Source organism: Giraffa tippelskirchi, chromosome 10 (genome assembly GCF_054371585.1).
Source record: "Giraffa tippelskirchi isolate mGirTip1 chromosome 10, T2T-mGirTip1v1.2.pri, whole genome shotgun sequence".
Classification (NCBI taxonomy): Eukaryota; Metazoa; Chordata; class Mammalia; order Artiodactyla; family Giraffidae; genus Giraffa; species Giraffa tippelskirchi.
In genome coordinates, this window is record NC_137284.1 from 141,679,839 (window position 1) to 141,706,878 (window position 27,040).

A 27,040-nucleotide genomic window follows, 5' to 3' on the forward strand; every position below is an offset into this window, starting at 1 on the left:
ATCCACATTTTGTGACCTAGCCCTTTCATTCTTATGTCTAAGAAGTTTAGCATACATGTACCTGGAGGCTTGTGTAAGAATGCTCGTAGCAACATTGCTTATAACAGCAAAAATTGAAATAGCCCAAATGCTCCTTGATAAGAGAGGGCATAAATAAATTATGATATACTGATACAACAGCATTATCATACAGTAGTGAAAATGAATGAACTCAATGTCCATGTGTCAGGTCAGTTGGCTGTTTTAAAACCAAATATAGTTTAGGTATAAAATCAAAGGGGAAAGGAAAGAAGAAATAGGCAATTCAGCCTAGGGGTTATCTCTGAGAGAGAGACATCAGGATGTTATGGGAGACATGGCAGCTCAGGGCTCTGAGACACAAAAGAAGCCACTTCCAGGCCTTCTTAAGTCTTAGGTTTGGGACCAGGACTCTTCTGCCATATTCTTTGGGTTAAGGCAGGTCATGGGAGGTCATGGGCGCAGCCTGGATTCAAGAGGAGACAGCTGTACAAGAGCATGAATAAGCAGAGCCATGTATCAGACTACCACAGACCTGTGTTTTTAAGAATATTCATCAAAGTTTTAAAAGTAAATAGAAGCAGGCTGAGTATGACCAACGAAGTGCCGTTTTCCATTAAAATTTTTTTTAATTTGAAAATTAGAAATTAATTTCCTTGAAAATAATTATTTATCAAACTTCAAGCTTTAGCTCTATCAGAATTCCCTGGAGGGCTTGTTAAAACACCTATTGCGGGTCCCCATTGTCCAGAGCTTTTGCTTAAGTAAGTCTAGAGTGGTACCTGAGAATTTGCATAACTAACAAGTTCCTGTCGTTCAGTTGCTAAGTTGTGTCCAACTCTTGGTGACTCCGTGGACGGCAGCCCGCCAGACTCCTGTCCTTCACTAGCTCCCAGAGTTTGCTCAAATTCATGTCTGTTGAGTCAGTGATGCTCCTAACCATCTCATCCTCTGCCAATTCCTAGGTGATGCTGATATTGCTGGTCTAAGGACCACACTTTGAGATCCACAGCTCTAACCTCATCAGTCCTCTCTATTATATTTTGAATGTCATTTTTTTTTAATCTGATGCCATTCCACTTGTCCTTTTTTAAATGCTTTAGAAATTTGGCTGTTATCTATTTTAAACTTTTTAAATTTGTTCAAGCTTTCCTTAGTGAGCATCTGTATTTTCTATTTGAGGGGAAAGAAATGCACCTTTGTTTAAAATAAAATTAAAATAGAAGTATAATTATCAATATTAGGAGCAGTTATTTAAAATAAAAACAAATCAGTTAATCAAACTAGTAGTGCTGATAATGTGATTATAATAGATTATGTTAATAACTCAATGTTAGCTATATGACTTAGCTAATTAACTATAAAGTTAATTATTAACTATTAAAATTAATTATAGCTAATTAACTTTTTAGTTTATTTTATTATACTACTTTGTCCTTTGTAGGTGGGCAAATGATGATTAATTGATAAGTACCCCAAATTGAAAGATGATAAACTTTACCAAGGATAAGTACATTTGTTTGGGTTTAAGAAAGGATGCAGTTTATTCTTTACCTACATATATTAACTGTTCATTGAAATTTATTCTACAAGTATAGAATCATGAAATTTTGAAAAATTGATTCATAAAATTTTTAAATCTAGACAGGACTCTAGACATCATCTATTTTATTTTATTTTTTTCTTTTCTTATTTCTTTGTTGTCTTTAGTGCTATTATTTTATGGGAGAGAAGCCCAAGACCCAAGGACATGTCCAAGATTATTAGGTAAATGGTTGAACCAAGACTAGTCTTCTGAATTCCGTTGTTCTTCCCATGTTGCAATTCACTGAATAATTACCACTTTTATCACATAGCCATTTAAACTGTATGCATGTTTCATTTCTTAAAAAGATTCACTCTCAGAGTGAAGAACATTTTTCACTGGTAAGATGATATATATCCTTCAGGATTGATTTTGATTAAAGCCATCACTGTGGTCCTTTCCACTAAGAGAATTGTGATGGATTTCGTACTTATTTCTTAGTAACTGTTTTCTATACACCAGGCCCATATTTTATGACTGTAGACAAATGAATAAGAGCAAATACCAGAGTAGCGAATAATTCACGTCAAGCACTGTGAACTGCTGACAGCATCACCAAAATGTAAAAATATATTGTTGGGCTTTTCCCTAGCTGGAAAGTTATGCTTATGTGCCTTTGGGTTCCTTCACTCAGTTTCCATGAGGATTTAACATTCCACAGTAAAAGATTTATTCACAGGATCATAAAACTTTAGTGTTAGATTACAGTATGTTGATTCTTAGTTCTTTGAGTCTCTTTCTCCTAATAGTGGCCTTTTAAAATTGAAATATACCTAAGAGAATCAACCTAGTAAGCTAATTCATTGTAACATTTTAGTGACTTAACTGATAATATTTCTTCTTACTGGATAGTCCCAAGATCTATTAAAGAATGTGAAAGAATAATGTTAGGAGGAAGGGCAAGTAACATTTCATGAAGGTTCTTAAGAAAATGAGATGGGAGAGATAAAGTTATTCCTGAACTCAGAGCTTTGGATGGACCAGTCCTGCATATTGACTGTTGTCATTGCTGATAGTCACATATGATGTAACTGTGGGAGTAATTAGTGGAGAAAGCTCTTATACCACTGTTAAAAGTACTCTTTACTTAAGAACATGATTGCAGTTGATCCTTGAATAATGGTAAGAGTTAGAGACCAACCCAGAGCAATCAAATATCCTCACATAACTTTACAGTAAGTTCTTTGTTAGCCACAGTTCTGCATCAGTGGATTCAACCAACCTCTACAGATGGTGTCACTGGAGTATGCATTTAGTGAAAAAGAAACAACAACTCAAGTATAAGTGGTCTCGTAAATTTCAAACCTGTTTTTCAAAGGTCAGCTGTAATTTATAGTGGTTGAAATTCCTTGAAATTTAAAGAGGAGTGAAGAGTTGGGAAACAGACAATTTTGGTGAAATGAAAGTATTTATCAACAAAGATGTTCAGTCAATTCCTCATCCTTTGCCCCAGTGTAGAAGCCCTGGCCATGACTGCAGCGGGCATCTGCATTCCTCCTCCTCCTGGCCCTTGCAGTACTAATTTCATAATACATGACTTTCCCTCCTATTCAAAGCTAGAAGAGCAAACTGAATGTAGTCTCTAATGTCTTGGAAAATCACTATACACACAGTCAACAAGCTTTCGTTTTCAGTTCCCATCATCTCTTGACGGTTTCTGGATCTCTATATTCTAGTTTTCTAATTCCTGCCTGCTTCCCTTAGGAATCCTTCCTGACTCAGCCACTCACAAGCATTTGTTTTACTCTCCATCATAATTCAGAGTATCTTCATTTCTGCTGAGGCTGAGCTACCAAGACCCTAGTGCTCCTGAAATAGGACTTAGAGACTATTGCTTCCTGGGCTAGAGTGAAACAGTTGGCCATTTGAAGTTTTCCATGCTTACTTGTTCTTGCCAAAGAGTGCTACCCTGAGGATATTTTAATTCATCTGTGGAGTGATTAAACAGCCCAAAGAAAATGGAAGCAGAAAGGAGGATTGTGTTTTTGAGCATAAATGTCTGTTTGTAGAGCTAGTCTGGCGGGAAGCTTTGTGAAAGTGGTTTTGAAATGCACGCTGACAAGCAGAATTATGCTTCTGCCTAAGGATTGGATCTGGAACCTGAGAGGAAAATCTAGGAATTTCCAGTTTGTTTGGCAGTATTTTCTCATCATTGCTGTTAGTTTCTTAATTAACAGTGGTCTCTGGCCTAGTTCTTTCAGAATCCATCCTGGCCTGAATCCTCGTTTGTGTGCTGTTGCCCAGGAGGCAGAGGATGTGATTCCTTAGCTTCATGTGCTTGTAATTTAGTAACAATAACATCATGCCTTGTAAGTGTGAGGTACTTGATAGTTTGTACAACTCATTCACACCTATTTTCTAAATTTCTTTCCTCATGATCTAACTTTTGGGCTTCATGGCAACCTGATGTTGTCTTCATTTAACAGATGAAAAATCTGAGCAGAGAGAAATTATGTCACATAACTAGTAAGTAATGGAGTTAGGATAACTACAGATAATTATGAAGCAAAATGTATGTTTTTGTGATACTTACGGTCTATTCCTTTCTCTTCAAAACATTTGTTGGTTCTGAGATTGATCTCCATAGGTGGGGTATTTGAAGTTGACCAGAAAAGGCTTTGAGGAAGAAACAGTTTGTCTAGAGTGAATACCAAGAATTGGAATTGCCCCGATATTTACAGTTATAATAAACACTGCCAGATTGCCTCCCCTCTCGCTCAGTGGTATGAAAGAATCTATTCGAAACTTTTTAAATGTTTGCCAAACTGATAGGCAAAGAATAACATCTTAATTTACTTTCTCCTGACTGCAGATGAAGCAGAGTATCTTTTCATATGTTTTTTATGTTGATGGTGGTGGTTTAGTTGCTAAGTTGTGTCTGACTCTTGTGACCCCATGGACTGTAGCCCTCTCTGTCCATAGGATTTCCCAGGCAAAAATACTGGAGTGGCTTGCCATTTCCTTTTCCCTGTTATGTTATATTAGCCACTCGGATTTGCTCCTCTGAGAATTGCTTGATTATATTCTTTCCCCATTTTCTATTGGGCTATTGTCATCTTTATATTTTCTAGATACTTAATTCTTTGTCTACTCTTTATGTTGTGAATATATGTTCTCCAAATCTGTCACTTGTACTTATTTATGTAATTAAAAAGTAACAGAAGTAGAGAAATGAGGCTATTCATCAACAAGGAATGCTTAATATGCCAGTTTAATGCAAATGTTAAAAAAAAGAGAAAACTTAAAAAGTGGAATTTTAAATTAAATCCTGAAGAATGGGCAGATTTTAGAAATAATTAGGAAAGCAGTATTAAAAAAAAAAAAGAAAGTCAAATGTAAATTCCTAAAGTATTAAGAAGATGGACCTGGCAGAATTGGAGAATTCTGACTGGATTATAATGGGGATGAAATTCAATAAATAGGTTTTGCTTAAAGTAAAGGGCCTTAAATGCCAGAGTGAAGATTTTGGAATTCGTCCTGTAAGAATTTGTTAATTGAAGCATGATATCCAGTCAATATTTTGAAAAAATTTAACCTGACTATAAGGTGGATAACTTGAAGGCAGTAAGTTAGAGGTACCCACCAGTACTAAAGCTGAATTAAGTTGGAGATGAAAAGGAACAACATATTTGAAGAGATGTTTTAAAGCAAAAAATGCCAGGTTTTGGTGATGGCTGGATGCCCTGAAGATGGCAATTGGCTGAGAAAATGGTGATGTCTTAGGCTACTTGGGAAGGAAAACTGAGCTTTGCTGGAGAAATGACATTAAGTCCTGGAAATCTGCCAAAAAGCTGTTCATCTCCAAATTTTCTCAGTTGACATCTCAGATGACCCATTTTCTACAGATGACGTCTCCCGGGCTGTTTTCCCGGTTATGGGGATGATAAAGCACGTGTGCTTCCCCAGGACAACCCTGGATTCAGAAGTTCTGCCTGTAGGAAAGTACAAGAGTTTCCCATGAAGACCATTAAGGGAGCAAAGGAAAAATGCTGCCAGATTGGCAGCTTTGAACCACCCTGGTGGTTTCACTCTGGCGATTAATTGTTTTTTCCTCACCGATTAAATGAGTCACATATGAATGCAAATGCAACTGAGCGCACTCAAAAGCTGATCCTTTAAAAAAAAAAACAACTAAGTAGTGCTAGTACTAAATTCTTTCTTTTCTTTTTCTTTTTTTAAAAATTTTTATTGGAGTATAGTTGAATTACAATGTGTTACTTTCAGGTATACAGAAAAGTGAATCGGGTATGTTGCTAAGTCGATATATATGAAGTATACGTATACATACACACACACACACACATATATACATCCATTCTTTTTCAGATGTTTTTCCCATGTAAGTATTAGCTTACATATAAAAAATATTTTAAGATTTGGCGTGCTTTGTATTGGGCATGTAGTACTTTTTTATTTATGCTGTTGTCTGATTTTTCTAATGATGATTTGACGCATTCATTGTTTCTTCAAAATGTTTCCAGTAACATTTTCCTTAAACATAGTCATGGTGTACAGGCAATGAGATAACTGAAATCAGTGGACTAGAGCTGTGTAGCAGTCTTACCTACCTTAGTTTGGCCAACAACAAGATCACAACCATTAATGGCTTAGGCATGTTACCAATCAAAATACTTTGTCTGGTGAGTCTACCAAAAATGTTATTCTGTATAGAAGTACTAATTAATGTCTTAGTAAATATATGAATGATAGCTAGGATTTTTCAGTTTTATAAAGAGCTAGTTTCTTTATGAAATGTCATGATCTTCAGTTTTATTTGCTCCTTTTCATATCTGGTTTGTGTATGTGTGTTTGATGAATATTTCATGCTAAAGTAAAATGATTTTCTAATTTGGTATACAAATTCCATTTTTTAAAAGACCGACTTTACCACTGAGAAAGAAAGGCATACTTTTAGCACCTGTTAAGAATATACTTATAATGTCTTATTAATGCAATAATATTTAAACATATTTAAGCATAATGTTTGGACTTCCCTGGTGGCTCAGCAGTAAAGAATCCACCTGCCAATGCAAGAGACACAGGTTTGATCCCTGGGTCGGGAAGATCCCCTGGAGAAGGAAATGGCAACACACTCCAGTATTCTTGCCTGGGAAATGCCATGAACAGAGGAACTTGGCAGGCTATTGTCCATGGGGTTGCAGAGTCGGAAATGATTTAGTGACTAAACAACATGAAGAAGTGTAATATTTATTGCAGTTAAAACTTCATTGCAAAAAAAAAAACCTTCATTACTTTCAAATGAACCACTGGGCACTGAATTTTGGCAACCCTTTTATATCACTATATGCTAGTCTCCCATTCTAGAAAACCAGAATTATGAATAAGTTTATTCATAATTTATTATGAATGAATAAATAAATGAAGTTCATTTATTCTCTCTGGCTGAGAATAAATGAACAATTCCCTTCAGAAAGTTAGTATTTTAAATTTTTTCCCCATGAAGAGCACTATCCTTAAGCTATATGACATGCTCTGTGACTGTGACTGAATGAAAACACAGACAACTTACTTAAAAGTCAGCAGGATCATATTAGTTCCAACCATATATACAGTATTTTTGAAGTAATAGTCTAGCTCACTAGTTTGGGGGCTGATAAAGTAGTTTGTGGATGATCTAGGAGTCTTTCTTCTTCCTTCTCACCTTTGGATGGCTTTTCTATTCTTCATTTTATCTGTCACAGGATAGGCAGGGATTTTAAGCCATGAGACTAGTAATTTATTAATTTCTTATGTTAACTATCCACAGAAGATTGTTGAACTGTTGTTTAAGATGACACCTCGGGTTATCTGCATATTTTTTACAGATATGATGCATCATGTCTGTCTTGTTTAACCACAGACAGCTGATGGTTGGCTATGTGTTAATTTTTCTTTCCCCGAGCTTGAAGCCTGAAGTGCTTTTTCAATGCTCTTCACTCCTAACGATGAATTAGATGAGGGCAAACTACTGATTGCCAGTAGAGACGTGGTAAAGTTTAATTATTCCCCTGAAGTTTCATGTTTTCTGTCCACTAAGGCACAGTGGCAAAGCTGTAAATGAAAATGACTTCGGCAAGTCAAATTGCCAACTTAAAAATTATAAAAGAAAGTCACATTTAAAAATTATGATAATTTGAAGGATTCTTGGTAGTATGTTCTATTCAATTTGCAGCTTGTTACAGCTTTATCCTTTTCTTTATGTATCTTTTTACATTGCATTCCTGTTGACTTTAAGTAGAGCATGGTATGTGGAAAGAGATATGCAGCTGTGCATAAGGGAATGAGAATTCAACTCGTTATTAAGAATAACAACACATAGCACTTTTATCATAAGACTTTGTTTCAGTAACTGAATAAGTGATCTGTGTTGACAGTTTCATCTCAAGCAGCTTTTAGAAAAAGCATAAAAAACGTACTTTTCCTACAAGTAGATTAGATGGATTGTTTCCCATTCCCTTTCCCATCACCCAAGATTAACTAGAAAATACAGAATTTTCCATCATTCATTTTCCTTAAAATTTTTGAGAATGGTAAAGTTTTCCTTTCCATATATTAATAAAATACATAAAAATGAGACTCATTTGTTTCACTAGTTTTTCATGCTTTTTTAAAAAATTGTGGTATCAGTAAACCAATTGTACTGCTGAAAGTAATTCACTTTATTGAGATAAATTCAGAGGAAAAAAAAGAGCCATTCACTATACAAACCAACTGTTAATTCTCTACCATCAACTTTTATAATAAATATTAAGGGAAAATATGGTTCACTCATGGTCTGTTCTGCCAGCCACCTCCTTTAGCAAGTAAGGACAATCCATTCCAAACTTCAAAAAATCATTGTGTCTCAGTAAAAGTCATTTGTTTTTTTTTCCCCCTCCCAACTTGGGAGATTAAGACTATTTCTCATTTCATTTATTTAATAAAATAGTTTCTCTCTCACTGCCCCCTTTTCCCTGCTCATCATGATGAAACATGCAAGAACTGTTCATGCAGAAACTGGCCGTGCACTTTGAGGAGAGACCTATCAGTTTTTCATCATTGGGTAAAAGATTTGACTAGATGACTTTCAACTCAAATTCTGATTTGACGTATTTCTCAAGTTCTGCTTTCTTTGATGACCATAGACTGTCTAATTAAACATTTCTATGCCTTACTCTGCTCGTGAGCGTCTACCACTTTGAAAGCCATCAGAGACACACTAAAAAAGAATTACAGTTTATCTTCCACATCTATGGCACATCAGAAGTCTTTAGGAAGAAGTGTATTATGTATAAATTTGATATGTGGGCATATTTTAAGAAGGATATTGAGGTCCTATTTCAATAAGTTAAATTAATATGGATATTATGTTCAGTGTAGTTTTTTCCTTTCCTTTTTCTATTACTCTTTCTAGAACTTTTTTGAACAGTAGGAAATTTGACTTAGGCAAATGGGATCATTAGTATTCTTCCCTCTCATTATGGGATTTTTCAGACATATATAAAAATAAAGGGAATAGTTTAATGAATCCCCACGTACTATCATCCAGCTCTATAGATTATCAACATTTTATTAATATATTTTAAAGAACCATAAAATTATATTCATGAATATAAATCTTGCTCATTATTGAAGTGAAATCTTATGAAAAATTGGGTGAAAATGAGCTCTTACTATTAAATGTATCAGGAAACATGTACCAGGAAAAATATTGTAGATGGTAGAGAATACTATAATTTTTTAGTTATAAAGTGCTCAGTGAAAGTTTTAAAAGTTTAAGGATGGGTATAACATGGCATTAATTGAAACCTCAAAATTACTCTTTATTGTGATTCTCAACTCAGAGTTTAGCTTTACTGGGACATATTCTTATACTTCAAAGACTAATGAGCCCAAGGAATTTTGCATGTGTTGGGAAATGTACAAGAAAATGCAAATTGTTGTTACCACCATAATTTGTGTTATGGGTTCATGGGGGTTGGAAAAGAGAACAACATTTAAGTCTTATGTCTTTCTCTGTTTCATGGTATTGTCTAAGAAGACGTTTATGTGTGAATTATTTAAGAACTTAGTTTGTGTATGTATTGTTGTAAAACATGCCACCCCAAAATGTAGTGGTGTTGAGAAATTCTATTAGTGAACCATTTTGTTATTTTGCAGTTCTGTAATCTGAGCTGGGCTCAGCTGGGTGGTTCTATTGGTCTTGCCATGTCCAGCTAGCAGATTGACTGGAGGCTGGGCTCAGCTGAGATGCTGCAATAGCTGAATTTCTTCTCTCTCTCTAGTCTCAGGGCTCCTCTCTGTGTAACATCTCCACAGATTCTTTCTAGAGGAGCTAGACTTCTTACATGGCAGCTCAGGGCTCCAAGACACAAAAGGAGCCACTGCCAGGCCTTCTTAAGTCTTAGATTTGTAACTAGGACACTTCTGCCATATTCTTTGTATTAAGGCAGGTCTTAGTGAAGCCTGGATTCAAGAGGAGAGAAAGGTACCAAGAGCATGAATAAGCAGAAGCATATATCAGACTACCACAGATCTTGTGATATGAAGTGATTATATTCAGAATATTTCTGAAAACAGAGTAGATGTGGGAGTTGTGGTATTCAAGTGGTTTGTTAAATAGCCATGAAAGAATTGTGTTAAATTTATATGTCTGAAAGAGAAACGTGGAGTCATGCTGCCATTAGGCTTGAGGTTAGCAATGTCCAAATTTTATACTACCTAGCCTTTGTCTTGCCTATTGAACAATGTTCCTATGAACATTCATCTGCTTATCTCTAGCAAAAAAAATATGTTCTGAGTCTTCCAGCTGAAATACCATGATTTCTTTCTACAATGTATGTATATGTGTTTAGGGAAGTGAATGATGGGAATGGAGGGAGACAAGAATGTCTTACTGATTTTAAGAAGTTTGAGGCAGTACCCAGAATGAAAACTTGTCACTTCAGTTTTCTCTTTAGGACATTAAGTGTATTTTATCAATTTTAGAGCAATAACCAGATTGAGAAGATCACAGGTTTGGATGACCTAAGAGTCCTGCAGATCCTCGACCTGAGCCAGAATCAGATCAGCAGCCTCCAAGGCTTAGAGGGTCATGATTTCTTGGAAGTGATCAACCTCGAGGATAATAAGGTGATGTCATACTTTACGTGTCTTGGTGTCTACATAAGAGGACATATTAGGACCCATTATTAATGTCTCAAGTGCTATCACATTCAATGCCAGCTCAGAGATATTCTAGAAAATATTGCTCCAGGAGTGGAGCAATAGGTGAAGGACTATTTTTTTTTTTTTAATAAATAGTGATTCTTAGCTTTTAAACATTCCTAATTTCATTATTTTGAAGGTTTAAACTTCAACCAAGTGCACATGACTTTGTGAAGTAGAGATGTTTGTGTGAAATTTGGGATAGAAAGACTGCGTTAGGAATGTCTGACATGTCAGAGCAGGGAACTTGGAGCCAAGAGAATAGCCTCAGGCTGGTGTTGCCTCCATTTAATGAGAAGAGACACAGGAAGTGAATTCTCATATTCTATTTGTAACAATAGCCTATGTTTGCAACTTGGATAAGTTTGGAGACTGGACTTATTTAGATTTCCATTCTGGCTTAATGCACATATTACTTCACAAATTATATCAATTGGCTTTCACTCTGAATTATATTTTATTTTTAATAAAGCATGTGTGCTCCTAATAATGATATGTTCAGTTGGTACACTTCTTCTGCAATAAGATCTACATTGTGATTTTATTCATCCTGAGTACTTTGTTGTATTTTTGGGAAAGATCTCACAAGTAAGTTGATTATTTACTTCTTGAAAATGAAAAGTCTGGCTGACCCTAAAAGAGACATAGAGACTATCCGGGGTAAGATGCATTTCTGAGGAGACGTTTCTCTGTTCAGCCATGACGGTGCTCATTAGCTGGATCCAATGACTCTTTCTCCAGTGAGCTTTCATTAGCTGTTTTATTTCTAAAAATCAAAAAAAGACAGTCTTTAGGTCTGGCAAGAGTAGATTTTTAATAACAGGAAAAACTGTTCCTCCTCATTTTCATGTGACTTGCATATTAAATTGTCAACTTCTAAGGTTAATTCATTTGTTCACTGTCCCATATGTCTTATGAAGTCATAGACCTCATGAAGTCATAAGACTTAAGAAGTCATAAGACCAGGTTCCAAATCTCTTCAGATGGTTTTGTGGTTGTTGTTGTTCAGTCACTCAGTTGTGTCCGACTTTGTGACCCCATGGACTGCAGCACACCAGGCTTCCCTGTCCTTCACCATCTCCTGGAGCTTGCTCAAACTCATGTCCATCGAGTCAGTAATGCACCCCAACCATCTCATCCTCTGTCATCCCCTTCTCCTGCCTTCAATCATTCCCAGCATCAGGGTCTTTTCCAGTGAGTGAGTTCTTCGCATTAGGTGGCCAAACTATTGGAGCTTCAGCTTCAGCTTCAGCATCAGTCCTTCCAATGAATATTCAGGACTGATCTCCTTTAGGATGGACTGGTTGGATCTCCTTGCTGTCCAAGGGACTCTCAAGAGTCTTCTCCAACAACACAATTCAAACGTATCAATTCTTCAGCACTCAGCTTTCTTTATACTCCAACTCTCACATCCTTTCATGACTGCTGGAAAAAACATAGCTTTGACTTGACGGACCTTTGTTGGCAAAGTAATGTCTCTGCTTTTTTAATATGCTGTCTAGTTTGGTCATAGCTTTTCTTCCAAGGAGCAAGCGTCTTTTAATTTCATGGCTGCAGTCACCCTCTGCAGTGATTTTGGAGCCCTCCAAAATAAAGTCTGTCAATGTTTCCATTGTTTCCCCATCTATTTGCCATGAAGTGATGGGACCAGATGCCATGATCTTAGTTGTTTGAATGTTGAGCTTTAAGCCAGCTTTTTCACTCTCCTCTTTCATCTTCATCTAGAGGCTCTTTAGTTCCTCTTCACTTTCTGCCATAAGGGTGATATCATCTGCACATCTGAGGTTATTAATATTTCTCCTGGCAGTCTTGATTCTAGCTTGTACTTCACCCAGCCTGGCGTTTCAAATGATGTACTCTGCATATAAGTTAAATAATCAGGGTGACAATATACAGCCTTGATGTACTCCTTTCCCAAATGTGAAACAGTCCATTGTTCCATGTCTGGTTCTAACTGTTGTTTCTTGACCTACATACTGGTTTCTCAGGAGGCAGGTTCAGGTGGTCTGGTATTCTCATCTCTTTAAGAATTTTCCACAGTTTGTTGTGATCCACACAGCCGAAGAATTGCTGCTTTCGAACTGTGTTGTTGAAGAAGACAAGAGTTATGTATAACTCATAAGTGTACAGTTTAGCAAAGAGTTTTCAGGTGAATAGCCATGTAACATTGACATCAAGAAATATGTCATACAATTTGCCATTTTTATCTTTTCTTAAAACAGTGACCTCATTGGAAAAATGATAGAGCTACATGAAGTAAGAAGGCTTCCCCAGTCACAAATAACCACAATAACCAGCAGAAGCAGTGGTGGGGAGGGGGACTGGGGAACTGGAGGCTAGACAGGATGAGTGATGGGGAGAGCCGTGTAGCCCGTGCATGCCTTTTTTGCATTTTCTCTGTTTCTGAAGTGAAGTCGCTCAGTCGTGTCCGACTTTTTGCAACCCCATGGACTGTAGCCCAACAGGCTCTTCTGTCCATGGGATTTTCCAGGCAAGAGTACTGGAGTGGGTTGCCATTGCCTTCTCCAGAGGTTCTTCCTGACCCAGGGATCGAACCCGGGTCTCCTGCGTTGTAGTCTGTTTCTACATACTATTTTATCCCTGCCTTAAATATGGATGAGATGAGGAACACCTATCTATCTCACCGGAGAAGGCAATGGCACCCCACTCCAGTACTCTTGCCTGGAAAATCCCATGGACGGAGAAGCCTGGTAGGCTACAGTCCATGGGGTCGCTAAGAGTCGGACACGACTGAGCGACTTCACTTTCACTTTTCCCTTTCATGCACTGGAGAAGGAAATGGCAACCCACTCCAGTATTCTTGCCTGGAGAATCCCAGGGACGACGGAGCCTGGTGGGCTGCCGTCTATGGGGTCGCACAGAGTCGGACACGACTGAAGCGACTTAGCAGCAGCAGCAGCATCTATCTCACTGTTCTCTATCCAGAGGGGAAAAAAGAAAATGTGACTGTGAGTTTACATTTATTGAAGAAACATGCAGTAATTCCCTTGTTCTGTGTGACTTTATGGAATTCTCATTGAAAAGCTAGATATTCACAAGAGCAATTTTTAAAATAAGTTGAGTTTAAAGGATCCAAAGTAGCTCCTCTTACATTATGTTCTCTGTTGTCTTGGTACATTTAGCCTGTTGATAATATTGTCTGTGTGTGTGTGTGTTTTTCGGTTAAACAGATTGCTGAGCTGTCTGAAATTGAATACATTGAAAACCTACCTCTCCTTCGAGTTCTCAGTCTCCTAAGAAATCCAATTCGGGTAAGACATCCTTTGTTTTGGGGGTAGGGGGTAGGGAAGAGAACATTCTTGGAATTCTTTATGAAATACTCTTGATAGAACATGAAGAATGTGAATATGGTATGTTTATGACCATCTCTATTAGAAGGGTGAGCAGAGTCACACCCATGCAGGTAAAGCCTGAAATTGAATAATAGTAGTCTACTCTGTATGACCCTTTGTGACTCATCCAGGTGGTAATAAAGATTATCAAGAGGGAGCTATTGAGATTATAGAGCAATGTCTTTTTAGTGCAAGAATGCCTGAGGTGTAGATGGAATGTGGCTCCTATTTTATATCAGGGAGAAATCTAAGATTAGACACCTAAAGAAATTATCCTGGGGATTGCTGTAAAACTGGCATTGTAAAATGATTATAGGAAAAAATCGTATATTTCCTAGTGCTTCTTCACCTTTGGATATCAAATATCCAGACTTTTTCTTTTTTCTGGATCCTCTCTTTTTTGTCGCCAATGATAGATCCTTTCTCCTCAACTCTGTCCCTCCTTCTTTGTGCAAATGTCATTCATTCCCCTTTGAATCTATATCCTTTGCTCACTTTGCCATAGATTCTTGAATGTGTATGCATCTCTGAGTGCCTTTCTTTGTGCGTGTGTGTCTTGAGAAGCATAACTAGGCAGGCAAAAAATCAAAATGAAAAATCAAATGTACAGTCTGAAAGTAAAAACAATGCTTGGTATGGGAATAGTGGCAGACAATACAAAAGCATCCCCTGGAAAGAAAGGGGTTTAAAGTGGCCATCCCTCCCAGTTCCAGACCCATAAAGAGCATCCAGGTGTTTGCATAAATAAATATCACAAACCCTTTCACACCTTACCTCATTTATTTATCAACCCCTCCCACATACGCACTTTGAAGTACACAAAAGATTTCAAGTATATTCATTTCGTGTGTATTCTCATCTACAAAATGCATCACCCACTTAGTATCTTTCCCTTCAAAGAGACGTAACTTCTTGATACAACATAGCTAATTATATTTCTAAAAAGCAGATAATCCTAACGCAGCAGATGATAGAGTATTAAGGGAATTGTTCTATAAATGAATGTCATTTTATATTATAAAACAAATTCATAATTAATGATACAAAATTACTCTAAAACAACACAAAGAAATAATGAGGAATTAATAATAAGGACTACTACTATTATAGTAATGAAACTCCTTTAAGTTAGAAGATAGGGTTTCAATCACTGGCCATGGAACATTAGGTGAAATACTTCACCTCCCTGAGCCTTAGGTGTTTTTCTCTTTAGAGATGAAGATAATCAAGTTTGTCCTGCTTATCTCGCAGGGAGATTAACAAGATCACACATTTGAAAAGCTTTATGTTACAAGGCAGAGTCTGCATTTGAGTTGTTAATGTAAGGGGCCTGCAGTTGTGAAAATGTCAAGACCTAGTGTGTGTGTGTGTGTGAATGACAGCATTAGTGGGTAAAAGGCCTTGGCTCCTGAAAGCAGACTGCTACTGCTTATTAATTTGGGAAAAGGAAGGTAACAAAATAACCCTCTTGATACTTTAAACAGGAAAAGCCTGACTATTGGTCCTTCGTCATTTTTATGCTACTTCGATTAACAGAATTGGATCAGAAGAAGATTAAAGTGGACCAAAAGGTATGTAGTCATATTTCACGTGTTTATGAGTTGATAGGTTCAAAAGCTATGCCATCTGCTGCAGGACCATTGCAATCGAGAAATGAGCATATAACAGTATGCTCATTCATTATTTATTTGAGGAGCATTTCCTTGTCCTAGAGTCTAGTTGTTTAACCCTCTGCAGAGTTGAGCGTCAACACAAATGCATTGAAAGCCCTGCTTTTGGTACAGTAAGGAGACTGGCCATGGGAGACAGAAGCAGCCTTCATGTACCTAGGCTGGCAGCTGTAAGGCTATGAGTTTGGAAAATTATCATATGTGGAGGGTGTATGATTCTGTGTTCCTCTAAATCTTCACTTAATAATGAAATGAATTACAATGTCATTCTACCACATCACTGTAAAGGACTTAAATCGCTACTCTGGTATTTTAAATCCTTTATTCTCCTCTTTAAGATAATGATTCTTTTCTGGACATACAACTTGAGAGTAACCAGACCTTGAATGGTAGCACCTGCCTCCCCACACCTTACCTGTGGTAGCCAATTTGTCATGCTGTCATGACAGGTGTCAGCTGAAATCTCCACTAATGAGGGGTTTCTTACACCCCATGCAAATTTGAGATGGGAGTGAAAAAGCAGGTATAAATATGCAGAGAGGCAGATGTATTCCAATTCATAAATGCCTTTCTGAAATCTTGGTTAAAAATAGTTATAGATGCTTGTCTGTTATGATTCTCACACTCAGAGGCACTTATTAGATTCTCTTTCCCTTTAATGTTTTGCAAAGGGGATAACATTTAAAACCACACATTAGGTAAAGATGTGGTAGACAAGCATACTGTATTTAGAGTGATGGCAAAGCCGGGGGACAGACAACTGTCTGTCATGAGGAAAAGACCCATATCTTTGAAAAAGAGAAAGTTATATTAAAAGAGGAGGAGGTTTAGTAGAATTTGAGTTAATAGGAATAGTTCTTGGTATGATGGCAAGAGGAAAACTTCTACAATAACAGCTACCTGGAATCTAGAACTAAGAATTTTATTACTTCTTCTCTTACTAAAAGTTGAAACATTTACTGTATTAAAGGTAATCTTAGACTGTAGAGGTTTTGTTTTTGTTTTGTTTTGTTGTTTTTGCTTTTTCCCTCCCAAACCAGAAAATATAAAGAAATAGGTGACCAAGGGGCTCCAGTTCAGTATTTTAAAATAACTGTCATTCTTTAGGTTTTAGGAAAGCTAGAGCAGACACGAAGACAGAACACAGATTCCGGGTTGCATGACTAGAACATTTCAGTAAAGAAAGTCTTGTCTTTCTTGTACAATGAATTTTTTTTCCCCTTTGCGTTTCTAATTCTGGAAAAGGTCTCCGCCTTGAATAAATACAACCCTCCCCCGGAAGTGGTCGCGGCTCAAGACCACATGACCCACGTGGTCAACAGCGTGATGCAGCCACAGAGGATCTTTGACAGGTATTCTGAGAGACGCCTTGGGTGGGACTCGGGGTGGTCAGCACAAGACAACCTCCTCGTCTCCCTAGCCATCGCTCTCGTGACCCATTCCTTTCTCACCTCTCTGAGGAAGGGATCAGGTCTTCATTTGACAGGCTGTGTCGTCTCGGATATAACATATCATCATCACATGTTCACACATGGGACTCCCTTGCTGGCATTTTCCCACGTGTGGCGACAAGTGGATTCAACTTCCCTCTTTCATCTGGACCCTTGAATGGTGGCTAGCCTGTGACATGGTAATGAAAGGCACTCAGTCATGTCCAACTCTTTGTGACCCCCATGGACTATACAGTCCATGGAAGTCTCCAGGCCAGAATACTGGAGTGGGTAGCCTTTCCCTTCTCCAGGGGAGCTTCCCGACCCAGGGATCGAACTGCAGTCTCCCGCACTGCAGGCGGATTCTTCACCAGCTGAGCGACTACCAGGGAAGCCTGTGACATAGGATGGTGAAATGAAAAAGTTTGCCGACATACCTGCTATAGGAGAGAACCCTAGACCCTCGCCTCATCAACAGAGAATTGTGATGGTCTCTGTCCATTGACAATTTTTCCTTAGCTGTGAGTGGATGCTAGAAACCCCTGCCAAAGATCACCCGTTGACCACAGGTTCTATACTAGAGAGTCCCTAGAGTCCCTGCTCGCCGAAGGGAAACTGAAACAGCCTTTCCAGGGGTTGCACTGAGCTGCAATCAACCCCACAGGAAGGAGTCACCCAGCTTGGCTGAACACAGGAATAGAGACCCTCACCTCTAAGTTTGAAGACAGATTTACCACAATTTCTTCATTTCTTTTTAAACACTCGAAGCAGATGGCCATTGACACTATAAGTATAATACAGAAATTCTATTAGTACCCAAAGGCATTTTAAAAATACTTGTAAAATCTCTGGGTTATAAATACGGCTCCTCTTCTTCATGTGGTCTGCTCCTGTACTTCACCCGGTTGGTTTCCCACAGAGAGAAAATGTTTTATTTTGCATCCAGGACATGATTTTTTACATGTAATTTAATCATGTAGATGCTGACAGTTTTATGTATTTATGGTAGCGCTCTAGGTGAAATGATTTATCATTTATTTGCATACATCTGGAAAAGCACATTTGATTTAAAAGAAGGTCATTTATTGTCCTCATTGTATTTCTTTTCTAGTTTATGAGATTGCTAGTTGTTTCATGCTTTAGGGTACATTTATATAAAAATATGTATCAAACGAATTTACAGCAGTGTCTGATAAACGCACATTTCTTGATCATTTTTGGCTGTCAGAGAATAGCAAATGGCTGAGCCACCTTAAATGCCCTGGGATGGAGCAGTGTTCATGATGTAAAGCTTGTGGAGGCAGGAGGAGGTGTGCCATGTCCTTCCCACCCTGGGTCAGGACACAGCTCCCTGGCAGCCCCAGAAGTCAACCTCCGGGAAAGAAACCCTGACTCTTTCTCTTGGAACTTCTAGGCTGTGATATTGGGGAATCACTGTCCTCTCTCCTGGCGAGACTGGAGTAAGGATCCAATATGAAAATGATGTGGCCAAGTCTTGACTCTGGCCTGGTAGTCAGCAATGGCTTTCTTGCTCTCTCACATGACAAGGTTCTCCAGACTGATGTTGTCCAAGCCTTGTCCGAACTCTGAAATCAGCCATTTCTCCAAGAAGCCCTGGTTCGTTTTAGTGAGAAATGGTATTTCCCAATCTCAATGTGGGCACTAGAGACAATCTCCGCTACTTACTGGGCTGGTCATTGTTTTGTAGGTCTTTTAGTGGACAGAAGCTAGGAATGGATTTCCTTCCTTCTCTCCCTCCCTCCTTCCTTCCATCTACTGATTCTTTTTTCTATCCATCCATCTATGCATCCATCCATCCATCTTGCCTATTTGTACCTACCTATTACATCACATCACTTTTCACTTTCATGCATTGGAGAAGGAAATGGCAACCCACTCCAGTGTTCTTGCCTGGAGAATCCCAGGGACGGGGGAGCCTGGTGGTCTGCCGTCTATGGGGTCGCACAGAGTCGGACATGACTGAAGCAACTTAGCAGCAGCAGCAGCATTACATCTACTTAATCTTTCATGTCTATCTAATCTGTATCTAGATAGCTCTATCTGTAAATAGGTAGTAAAATACCTCCTCAGTTGATACAATTCAGCTTCAAGAATACAGTTGAGCTTTTACTGAACTTCATCTCTATTAATTACATCTGTATCTCCTTTTCTCCCTCACCAAAGACATTGAAGAAGATGAAATTAGAACATCCCATGATTACTCTTTTTTTAATGTCCCATATTACACCACAACAGTATCAGAATACCAGTAGTAATAATTACTGAAGCATTAAAACCATTTTGCTTATGTTCTTCCTATTAACCATCCCCCATTGTTTTTTATTCTGGTTAAAAATATATATATATATAAAACATAAAATTTGCCATTTTAACCACTTGAAAGTGTACAGTTTAGTGGCCTTAATTATATTCACAGTATTGTGTCACCATCACCACCATCTGTTTCCAAAAGTTTTTCATCACCCAGAACAGAAGCTCTGTAGCCATTAGGTAATAACTCTCCATTGCCTTCTACACCCACCCCCTGGTAACTTCTAATATACTTTCTGTCTCTATGAATTTGCCTACTGTATATATTTCATATAAGTGTCAATCACTCCATTTTAAAAATAGTGCACTATATTCATATTGTCAGAACATATATCCATCACACACTGTACTTTCTCCTTTGCTGTCATTTAGCCTTAGTTCTCTGGGTAACTGCATATTTATTGCCCACCGCCAGCCCTTATAGTGATGCCTCTTGAGTCATTTTAGTTGTATGAAGCTTGTTCTTTAGCACATTCTTTAGGAAGGGCTGTGCAATCAGTATCTCTTGAAATCTTCCATGTTGATAATATGGAAGATTATCTGCCCTTTGCACTTGAAAATCATTTTTTGCTGTATATAAAATCCATGACTCACACTTTTTTTCTTGAATATATTAAAAGTGCTTCTCCATTTTCTTTTTGTGCAAAAATTGCTGTCAAAAATATGATGACAATTTAATTTTCTTTCCTGTATAAATCATGTGTTCTCTTTCTAGCTAAATAATTACCCCCACTTCTGCCTTTTTTAAGGAGAAGGAAATGGCAACCCACTCCAGTATTCATTCTTCCCTGGGAAATCCCATGGACAGAGGAGCCTGGTGGGCTACAGTATATGGGGTTTCAAATAGTTGGACATAACTGAGCACACACTGCCTTTTTAAAGTCCAGCAATTTTACTAGACTATGCCTTAGTGTTATTGTTACAGCATTTCTAGCCCAGTTGTTCTGGGCTAATATCCTCAGGTATGTTGTATACTGTTATTTTTTTTTTTTTTTCGGGAAACTTTTTACTTGAATGAGTCTGTTATATTTGCTCTGTCCCTTAGGTTTTGGTTTTCTCCTTTAGGAAGTAGATCTTCTTTGCCTATCCTCAATTTTCATCACCTTCTTTCAAAATGTTTTCTCTTTAATCATTTAAAAATTATTGAGGCAATTTTAGATTCACAGGCAGTTGTAAGCGATAATACAGAGAAAGTCTAGATATCTTTCACCCAGTTTCCCTCAGTGATAATATCTTGCTTAGCTATAGTGGAGTATCAAAACCAGGAACCTGACATTGATACAATCCATCAACCTTATCAGATTTCACCAGTTTTGCATGGACTCATGTGTACATTTAGTTCTGTGCGATTTTATCAAATGTGTAGATTCACATGAGCATCACTCAGGATAGAAATGGGTAACTTACCAGGTGTCACAGTGGTAAAGAATCTGCCTACCAATGCAGGAGATGCAAGACACATGGGTTTGATCCCTGAGTCCAGAAAATCCCCTGGAGCAGGAAATGGCAACCACTCCAGTATTCTTGCCTGGGAAATCCCATGGACACGGGAGCCTGAGGGGTACAGTCCATGGGGTTGCAAAGAATCGCACGTGACTGAGCACAACATATTTCCAGTCAAGATACAGGGGTTTTGTCATGTGAATCCCTTTGCTTCCCTTTAATAGCAACAGCTGCCTCCATCCTTCTCACCTTCCTTAATCTTTGGCAACTAATAATCTGTTCCCCTTCTGTGGAATGTTGTCATTTCAAGAAGCCTATATAAATGGAATCTTATAGTATATGTATAACCTTTGAGGGTTGACTTGTTTTTTTTTGCTTAGCCCCATTCCATGGAGATTCATCCAAGCTGTTAAATGTATCAATGGTTCACTCCTTTGTGTTGCTGAGTAGTATTCCTCGTTGAATACACCAAAATTAGTTTAACCAACCATCCCTCAAAGGACATCTGGGCTGATCCTAGTTTTTGGTTACTGCAAATACAGCTTTTATGAGCATTCACGTGTAGGCTTTTGGACATGTACAGTTCCAGCCTGCCTGCTTTTTGCTAGATACCTGTTGTTCTGGGGTTCCCTTGTTCTCAAATGCTGCCCACTGCTTCCTCCTCCCTCCTCCTGCACAGATTCCAGTGCCATAAAAGTCTTGTGGGTTTGTGGCTTTTCATCTGGTTTCGTTATCCACATTTTCCATGGACTTCTGTTCTCAAGTTTTTCTGTTTTTCTGTGAGGGTTCAGAGAGATTGAAAACTTATGCTGCACTGCCCCCGTGCTTCATAGAATCTACACCTCAGCCATGTTGTTTTCAAAATATTATATTTTAGTCTGTATTTCTAGAATTTGTGTCATGAGTGAAACCCACACACTTCAGCTCTGCCTGTTGCAAGAGATTTTATGTAAATTAGTCCAAATTGGTCTTTTAGACCTGGAAGCCATGCCTAGATTCATATACCAGCTCTTACTTACTAGCTGTTACTTTGGGCATGTTAATTAACCTCTCTGTACTTCAGTTTCTTCGTATGTTAAGTGGGGAGAATGATAGAATCATCTTCATTAGCTTCCTGCGATAATTAAATGAGGTAATGCACGTAAGATGCCTAGAATAGTGCCTGGCACATAGTAATTGCTCATGTAAATGTTAATGACTATTATTTTCTTTACACACATGTGTTCTTTTTTATAGTAAATTTGCCATTTTATCTTTTTTTTTTTGCTGCCCTGGGTCTCCGTTGTGGCATGCAGGCATCCTCTACTTTTGGCGGTGGAGCTCTAGAGCCTGAGGGCTCAGTATTTGTGGCACATAGGCCTCTTGAGTTGTGGTGTGCAGCCTTAGCTGCCCTGTGGCACATGGGATCTTAGTTTCCTGACAGGGACTGAACCCACATCCTCTGTGTTGGAAGGAGGATTCTGAACCATTGGACCACCAAAGAAGTCCCTACATAGTGTTCTAAATCCATAGATAAGAACTGGAGCCTATTATACAGAGTGAAGTAAGTCAGAAAGAGAAAGACAAATACTGTAAATTAATGCATACATATGGAATTTAGAAAGATGGTAACAATGATCCTACATTCAGGGCAGCAAAAGAGACACAGAACAGACTTTTGGACTTAGTGGGAGAAGGCGAGGGTGGGATGATTTGAGATAATAGCATTGAAACATGTACATTACCATATGTAAAAAAGATGACCAGCTCAAGTTTGCAAGTTCGATGCATGAAGCAGGGCACCCAAAGCCAGTACTGTGGGACAACCCAGATGGATAGGGTATGAAGGGAGGTGGGAGGGGGGGTTCAGAATGGGGGGACACATGCATACCCCATGGCTAATTCATGTTGGTGTATGGCAAAAACCATCACAATATTGTATAGCAAGTATCCTCCAATTAAAATAAATTAATTATAAAAAAAAGATATGAAAAAGTTTACCTCTGAGAAGGTAAGTCTTATTTCCTTCATTTTGAATTTCTTGGGGGGAATCTCCATCAACCAGAAATAAATATTTCTCCTACCATGTTTTTCCTTCTAAAAATGGTGTTAAAGTAAATTCTTAGCTATTTTGTAATCAACTTGCTTCTGGAAAGTAGGACCGTCCTTCCATACTGTGTCTGCATATAGCAAGTGCCGGATAGCCAGATTCATCGTGACTGCGACGTGGACAGCTTTCCACGCCGGATGCATTAACGCACGTGCCCACTCTGCCCTGTGTTGCAGCACCCTGCCTAGTCTGGATGCCCCATACCCCATGCTGGTATTGGCCGGTCCTCAAGCATGTGGTAAACGAGAACTCGCTCACCGCCTCTGCAGACAGTTCAGCACTTACTTCAGATACGGGTGAGTTTGTTGGCTACTAAGGCTGTAAAATGTCGGCTGTGGCTCACAGTGGCTATTAATTTTAAGCAAGTTAAAAAACATGCATAGCAGGCTTATGAGCTGCTTTGCCGGTTATTACACTGTGATATACACTGTATTTATTTATTTATTTTTTACTTTAACCCTCCAAATGTTTTGATGCACTCAGCCACAGCCAAAATCCTGCTCCAAGATTCGGAACTACACGTGGTTTCAATTAAGCCTCGTGGTTTTGGGGCATGGCTGCCTCCTGTTGCCATGTGGTGTGACACGCGGATCACAACGTTGTGATGAGGGGGTGGGGTGTGGTTCTGTGCTCCAGTCACAGCCTCTCCTCATCACTGTCGGAGCGCACACTGCCAGCACGTCAGCTGTTTTATTTCCGCTCAGGTCTTCCTCTTTGGAGGCATATTTCAGAAGGAAGGAACGAGAAATGACAGCCAAAGAGTCCCTTTTCCTTACCCTCAGGTTAGCATTCAGTACCCTTTCAGTTTTCTGGGGTAGATGTTTCATGGTGTGATTCCCAAATGACTCAGTTAAAATAGCTGAGTATATCCAAAACATAAGAACCTTCTGGGGAAATCATCAGCTGGACTTAGAGACTTTTTAAGGGTTTCCGTGTTTCAGTGTTAGTTATCGCTGTGGCCTTTTCAACTGGTTTCCTCTTTCCTTTTTTACATATAGCAAAGACCTTGCTTTTAGATTAGTGATGTTTCTTAGTGAGCTGATCATGTGACTGCAAAGATACATAAGACGGCAAGAAAAAGAAATATAAATTATGTTCTAATGCTGTTCCAGACAAGTTCCTTCCCTTAAGCTACACGTGTTCAAACAATGTAAACACTATGTTAAACAGGTTCATTTATTTAGAGATCTAAAATTATATCCATCATTTGAACAACTCCAGGAAACAAATACAATAGAAGAATTTACTCATTAATCTATTCTGAACACCCTGAAGCAACAAAAAGTAAATTAAAACTTAATATCAGAATTGAAAAGTGCAGAGTGTCTTTATGCTTATACAGCGGTATGGAACCTGCTTCGAAAGATAAGTGGAGCATAATGAATGGACGACCAAATTAGGGCAAGAAAGATATCTCCTGACTGTGGTGCTAATGTGTAAACATGGAACCTTTTAGCGAACCAAAGTGACTTACGTGAACCAAGGCTTTCCTGCTCAGAAGTCCTTTCACATGTCTGACACCAGTTCTGTTGCAAATGGTTCAGAGCCCATCCTTCGTGTTTGTTTGTGGTTTGTTCTCTGAGGCACATAGGGCCAGATGTGTTCTTGGAGATGTCTGTTAACTCATCATCAAGGTTCTAATCCAGTTGGCCTTGACATTCTCACTGGATAGCCCCCACCCCAACCCCACCGATGTTCATTTTCATTAAATCCTGGTTTTCCACTGTTACAAATGTCTGTCCATCATGGTTGTGAAGATGTACTTAATGCCTGGTTCCTCTGCTCAACTGTAAGCCCAGTGAGGGTGGGGACCAATGCCAGCTTTGCTTACCACCGAGTTCCCAGTGTTCAGCAGATGGCTGGGCACTTCTATTTGCATGAGAAATATTTGTTAAATGAATGACTAAGTGATTGTCTGAATGGATGGATAAGTTAATTAATGGTATTATATGCAAAATTTAGTGGGAAATTACTGTGCTAAGAAGCATAGGTGTTTGTTTTTTTTTTCCAACCTCCACTGATGGGTACATGGAGAGATGAAGAGATTCATTTATTTGTTCATCCATTCTCTCTATAAAGATTTATTGAGTTCTTCCCATGTGTTGGGCCCTGAAGATGCAGTGGGAACAATATTGATGAGGCCCTTGCCTTAATGACTGTAATGTATTTGGAAGTAAATGGAGAGACTCTGAAGGTGGGGAACTCAGACCTTAAATAGTTAGCATCACATATGCAATTTCGAGGCACAGGATGAAAAAACAAAACTCCTAAAATGAGCTTCCTGCTCCTATAATGGCACTGTTGCCAGTGCTATTTTTCTCCTCTGGATGGGACTAGTGGCGAGTGGAAAGCCCTGCAGTCACCCTCCCACCTCCCTCATGGGCTCAGAAGCCTTGTCTGGCCACGCACTGGCATCTTCATGGAGGCGGAGGTCAGGGCTTGTAAATAGGAGGGTCATTCTCAGAATTTCACCAAGGCATGGATCAAAGAGCATGTCGTGCGTGCTTGCTAAGTCGTTTCAGTTGTGTCTGACTCTCTGCGACCCTTTGGGCTGTAGCCCGCCAGGCTTCTCTGTCAATGGGATTCTCCAGGCAAGAACACCAGAATGGGTTGCCATGCCCGCCTCCGGGGTGTCTTCCCGATCCAGGGATAGAACCGCATCTCTTATGTCTCCTGCACTGGCAGGCGAGTTTTTTACCACTAGCGCCACCTGGAGAGCCCAAAGAGCATATCATTGGACCATAAAGAGTATTAGGAAACCAGTAATTTCATGCAATAAGAAGAGACACAGATGCATGGAACAATTTTATGGACTCTGAGGGAGAAGGTGAGGGTGGGACGTTCTGGGAGAATAGCATTGAAACATGTATATTATCATATGTGAAACAGAACACCATTCCATGTTCGATGCATGAGACAAGGGCTCAGGGCCGGGGCAATGGGATGATCCAGAAGGATGGGATGGGGAGGGAGGTGGGTGGGGGGTCCAGGAGGGGGAACACATGTAAACCCATGGCTGATTCATGTCAATGTATGGCAAAAACTATTGCAATGTTGTGAAGTGATTGGCCCCCAACTAAAATAAATAAATTTATAAAAAAAAAAAAAAAATTCTACCTAGCAAAAAAAAAAAAAAAAGAAAGTCAAATAGTACTACGATGATATGCGGCAACTTTCTAATTAAAACAAATGATAAAACCAAAGCACATCCTCAGGGGCAAGCCATTGCTCTTGTTTAGATTTTCTTTTATTTTAGTCTTCATTCAACATAAATTTTATTGATTTTTAATTAAATGGAAAAAAAAGGCTTGAATATAGTCTCATTGTGAAACACATAAACATTTACAAGAGTGCTTTCTCTAGCGCTTGCTTGAATCTTTTCTTTCCCTCCTAGTTAGCTCATTTTCTCCTGGCATTTTGTCTTCCTTTTTAAATTGCCTTTACCCAAGACCATGACATTCAATGAAATATTCACATGCTGAGTTGCATATCTAGATGTATAAATATTAAAAATGTAACTCAGTAGTATAACAGATATTGGCGTGGCTGAGAGATTGTTCTCTTGCCTCAGGATCTGATTTTACTAGTTGTTCTTGGTTTTAGGAATAGGCTGGATGTTCTTTCTTTACCAGTATTAGTTATAAGTGACCTAGAGATGGGGCCTCCCAGGTGGTTCACTGATAAAGAATCTGCCTGCCAATGCAGGAGATGCAGGTCCAATCCCTGGGTCAGGAAGATCCCTTGGAGGAGGGCGTGGCAACCCACTCTGGTACTCTTGCCTGGAAAATCCCATAGACAGAGGAGCCTGGCAGGCTACAGTCCATAGGTCACAAAGAGTCAGATATGGCTGAGCAACTGAGCACGCATCCATTGCCTAGAGGTAGGCCATGCCTTCTGAGTCTCTCCATTTATTTCCAGTCTCAACTATTACTACA

At 38.8% G+C, this 27,040-nt stretch overlaps 1 protein-coding gene and 1 long non-coding RNA gene across 5 annotated transcripts in view; one reads left to right on the forward strand and one right to left on the reverse strand.

Annotated features, from left to right (window-relative positions):
- Nucleotides 1-27,040, forward strand: part of LRGUK (leucine rich repeats and guanylate kinase domain containing) — a 121,443-nt gene that overhangs the window by 43,761 nt on the left and 50,642 nt on the right. For 2 of the 4 annotated variants that reach the window (XM_081532926.1, XM_081532922.1), the window contains exons 6-11: nt 6,119-6,243; nt 10,571-10,714; nt 13,981-14,061; nt 15,627-15,713; nt 17,058-17,164; nt 23,282-23,401. In XM_081532926.1, coding sequence (XP_081389052.1) covers nt 6,119-6,243; nt 10,571-10,714; nt 13,981-14,061; nt 15,627-15,713; nt 17,058-17,164; nt 23,282-23,401 — 664 coding nt within the window. The remainder of the gene's footprint in view (nt 1-6,118; nt 6,244-10,570; nt 10,715-13,980; nt 14,062-15,626; nt 15,714-17,057; nt 17,165-23,281; nt 23,402-27,040) is intronic. The other 2 variants (XM_081532923.1, XM_081532925.1) reach the window with 1 other exon arrangement.
- Nucleotides 1,685-24,685, reverse strand: LOC145523160 (uncharacterized). Its single transcript, XR_014066395.1, has 4 exons — nt 24,580-24,685; nt 17,264-17,432; nt 4,137-4,219; nt 1,685-4,038 (listed from the first exon to the last, which is right to left on the reverse strand). It is a non-coding gene; the product is annotated as an uncharacterized LOC145523160 (long non-coding RNA).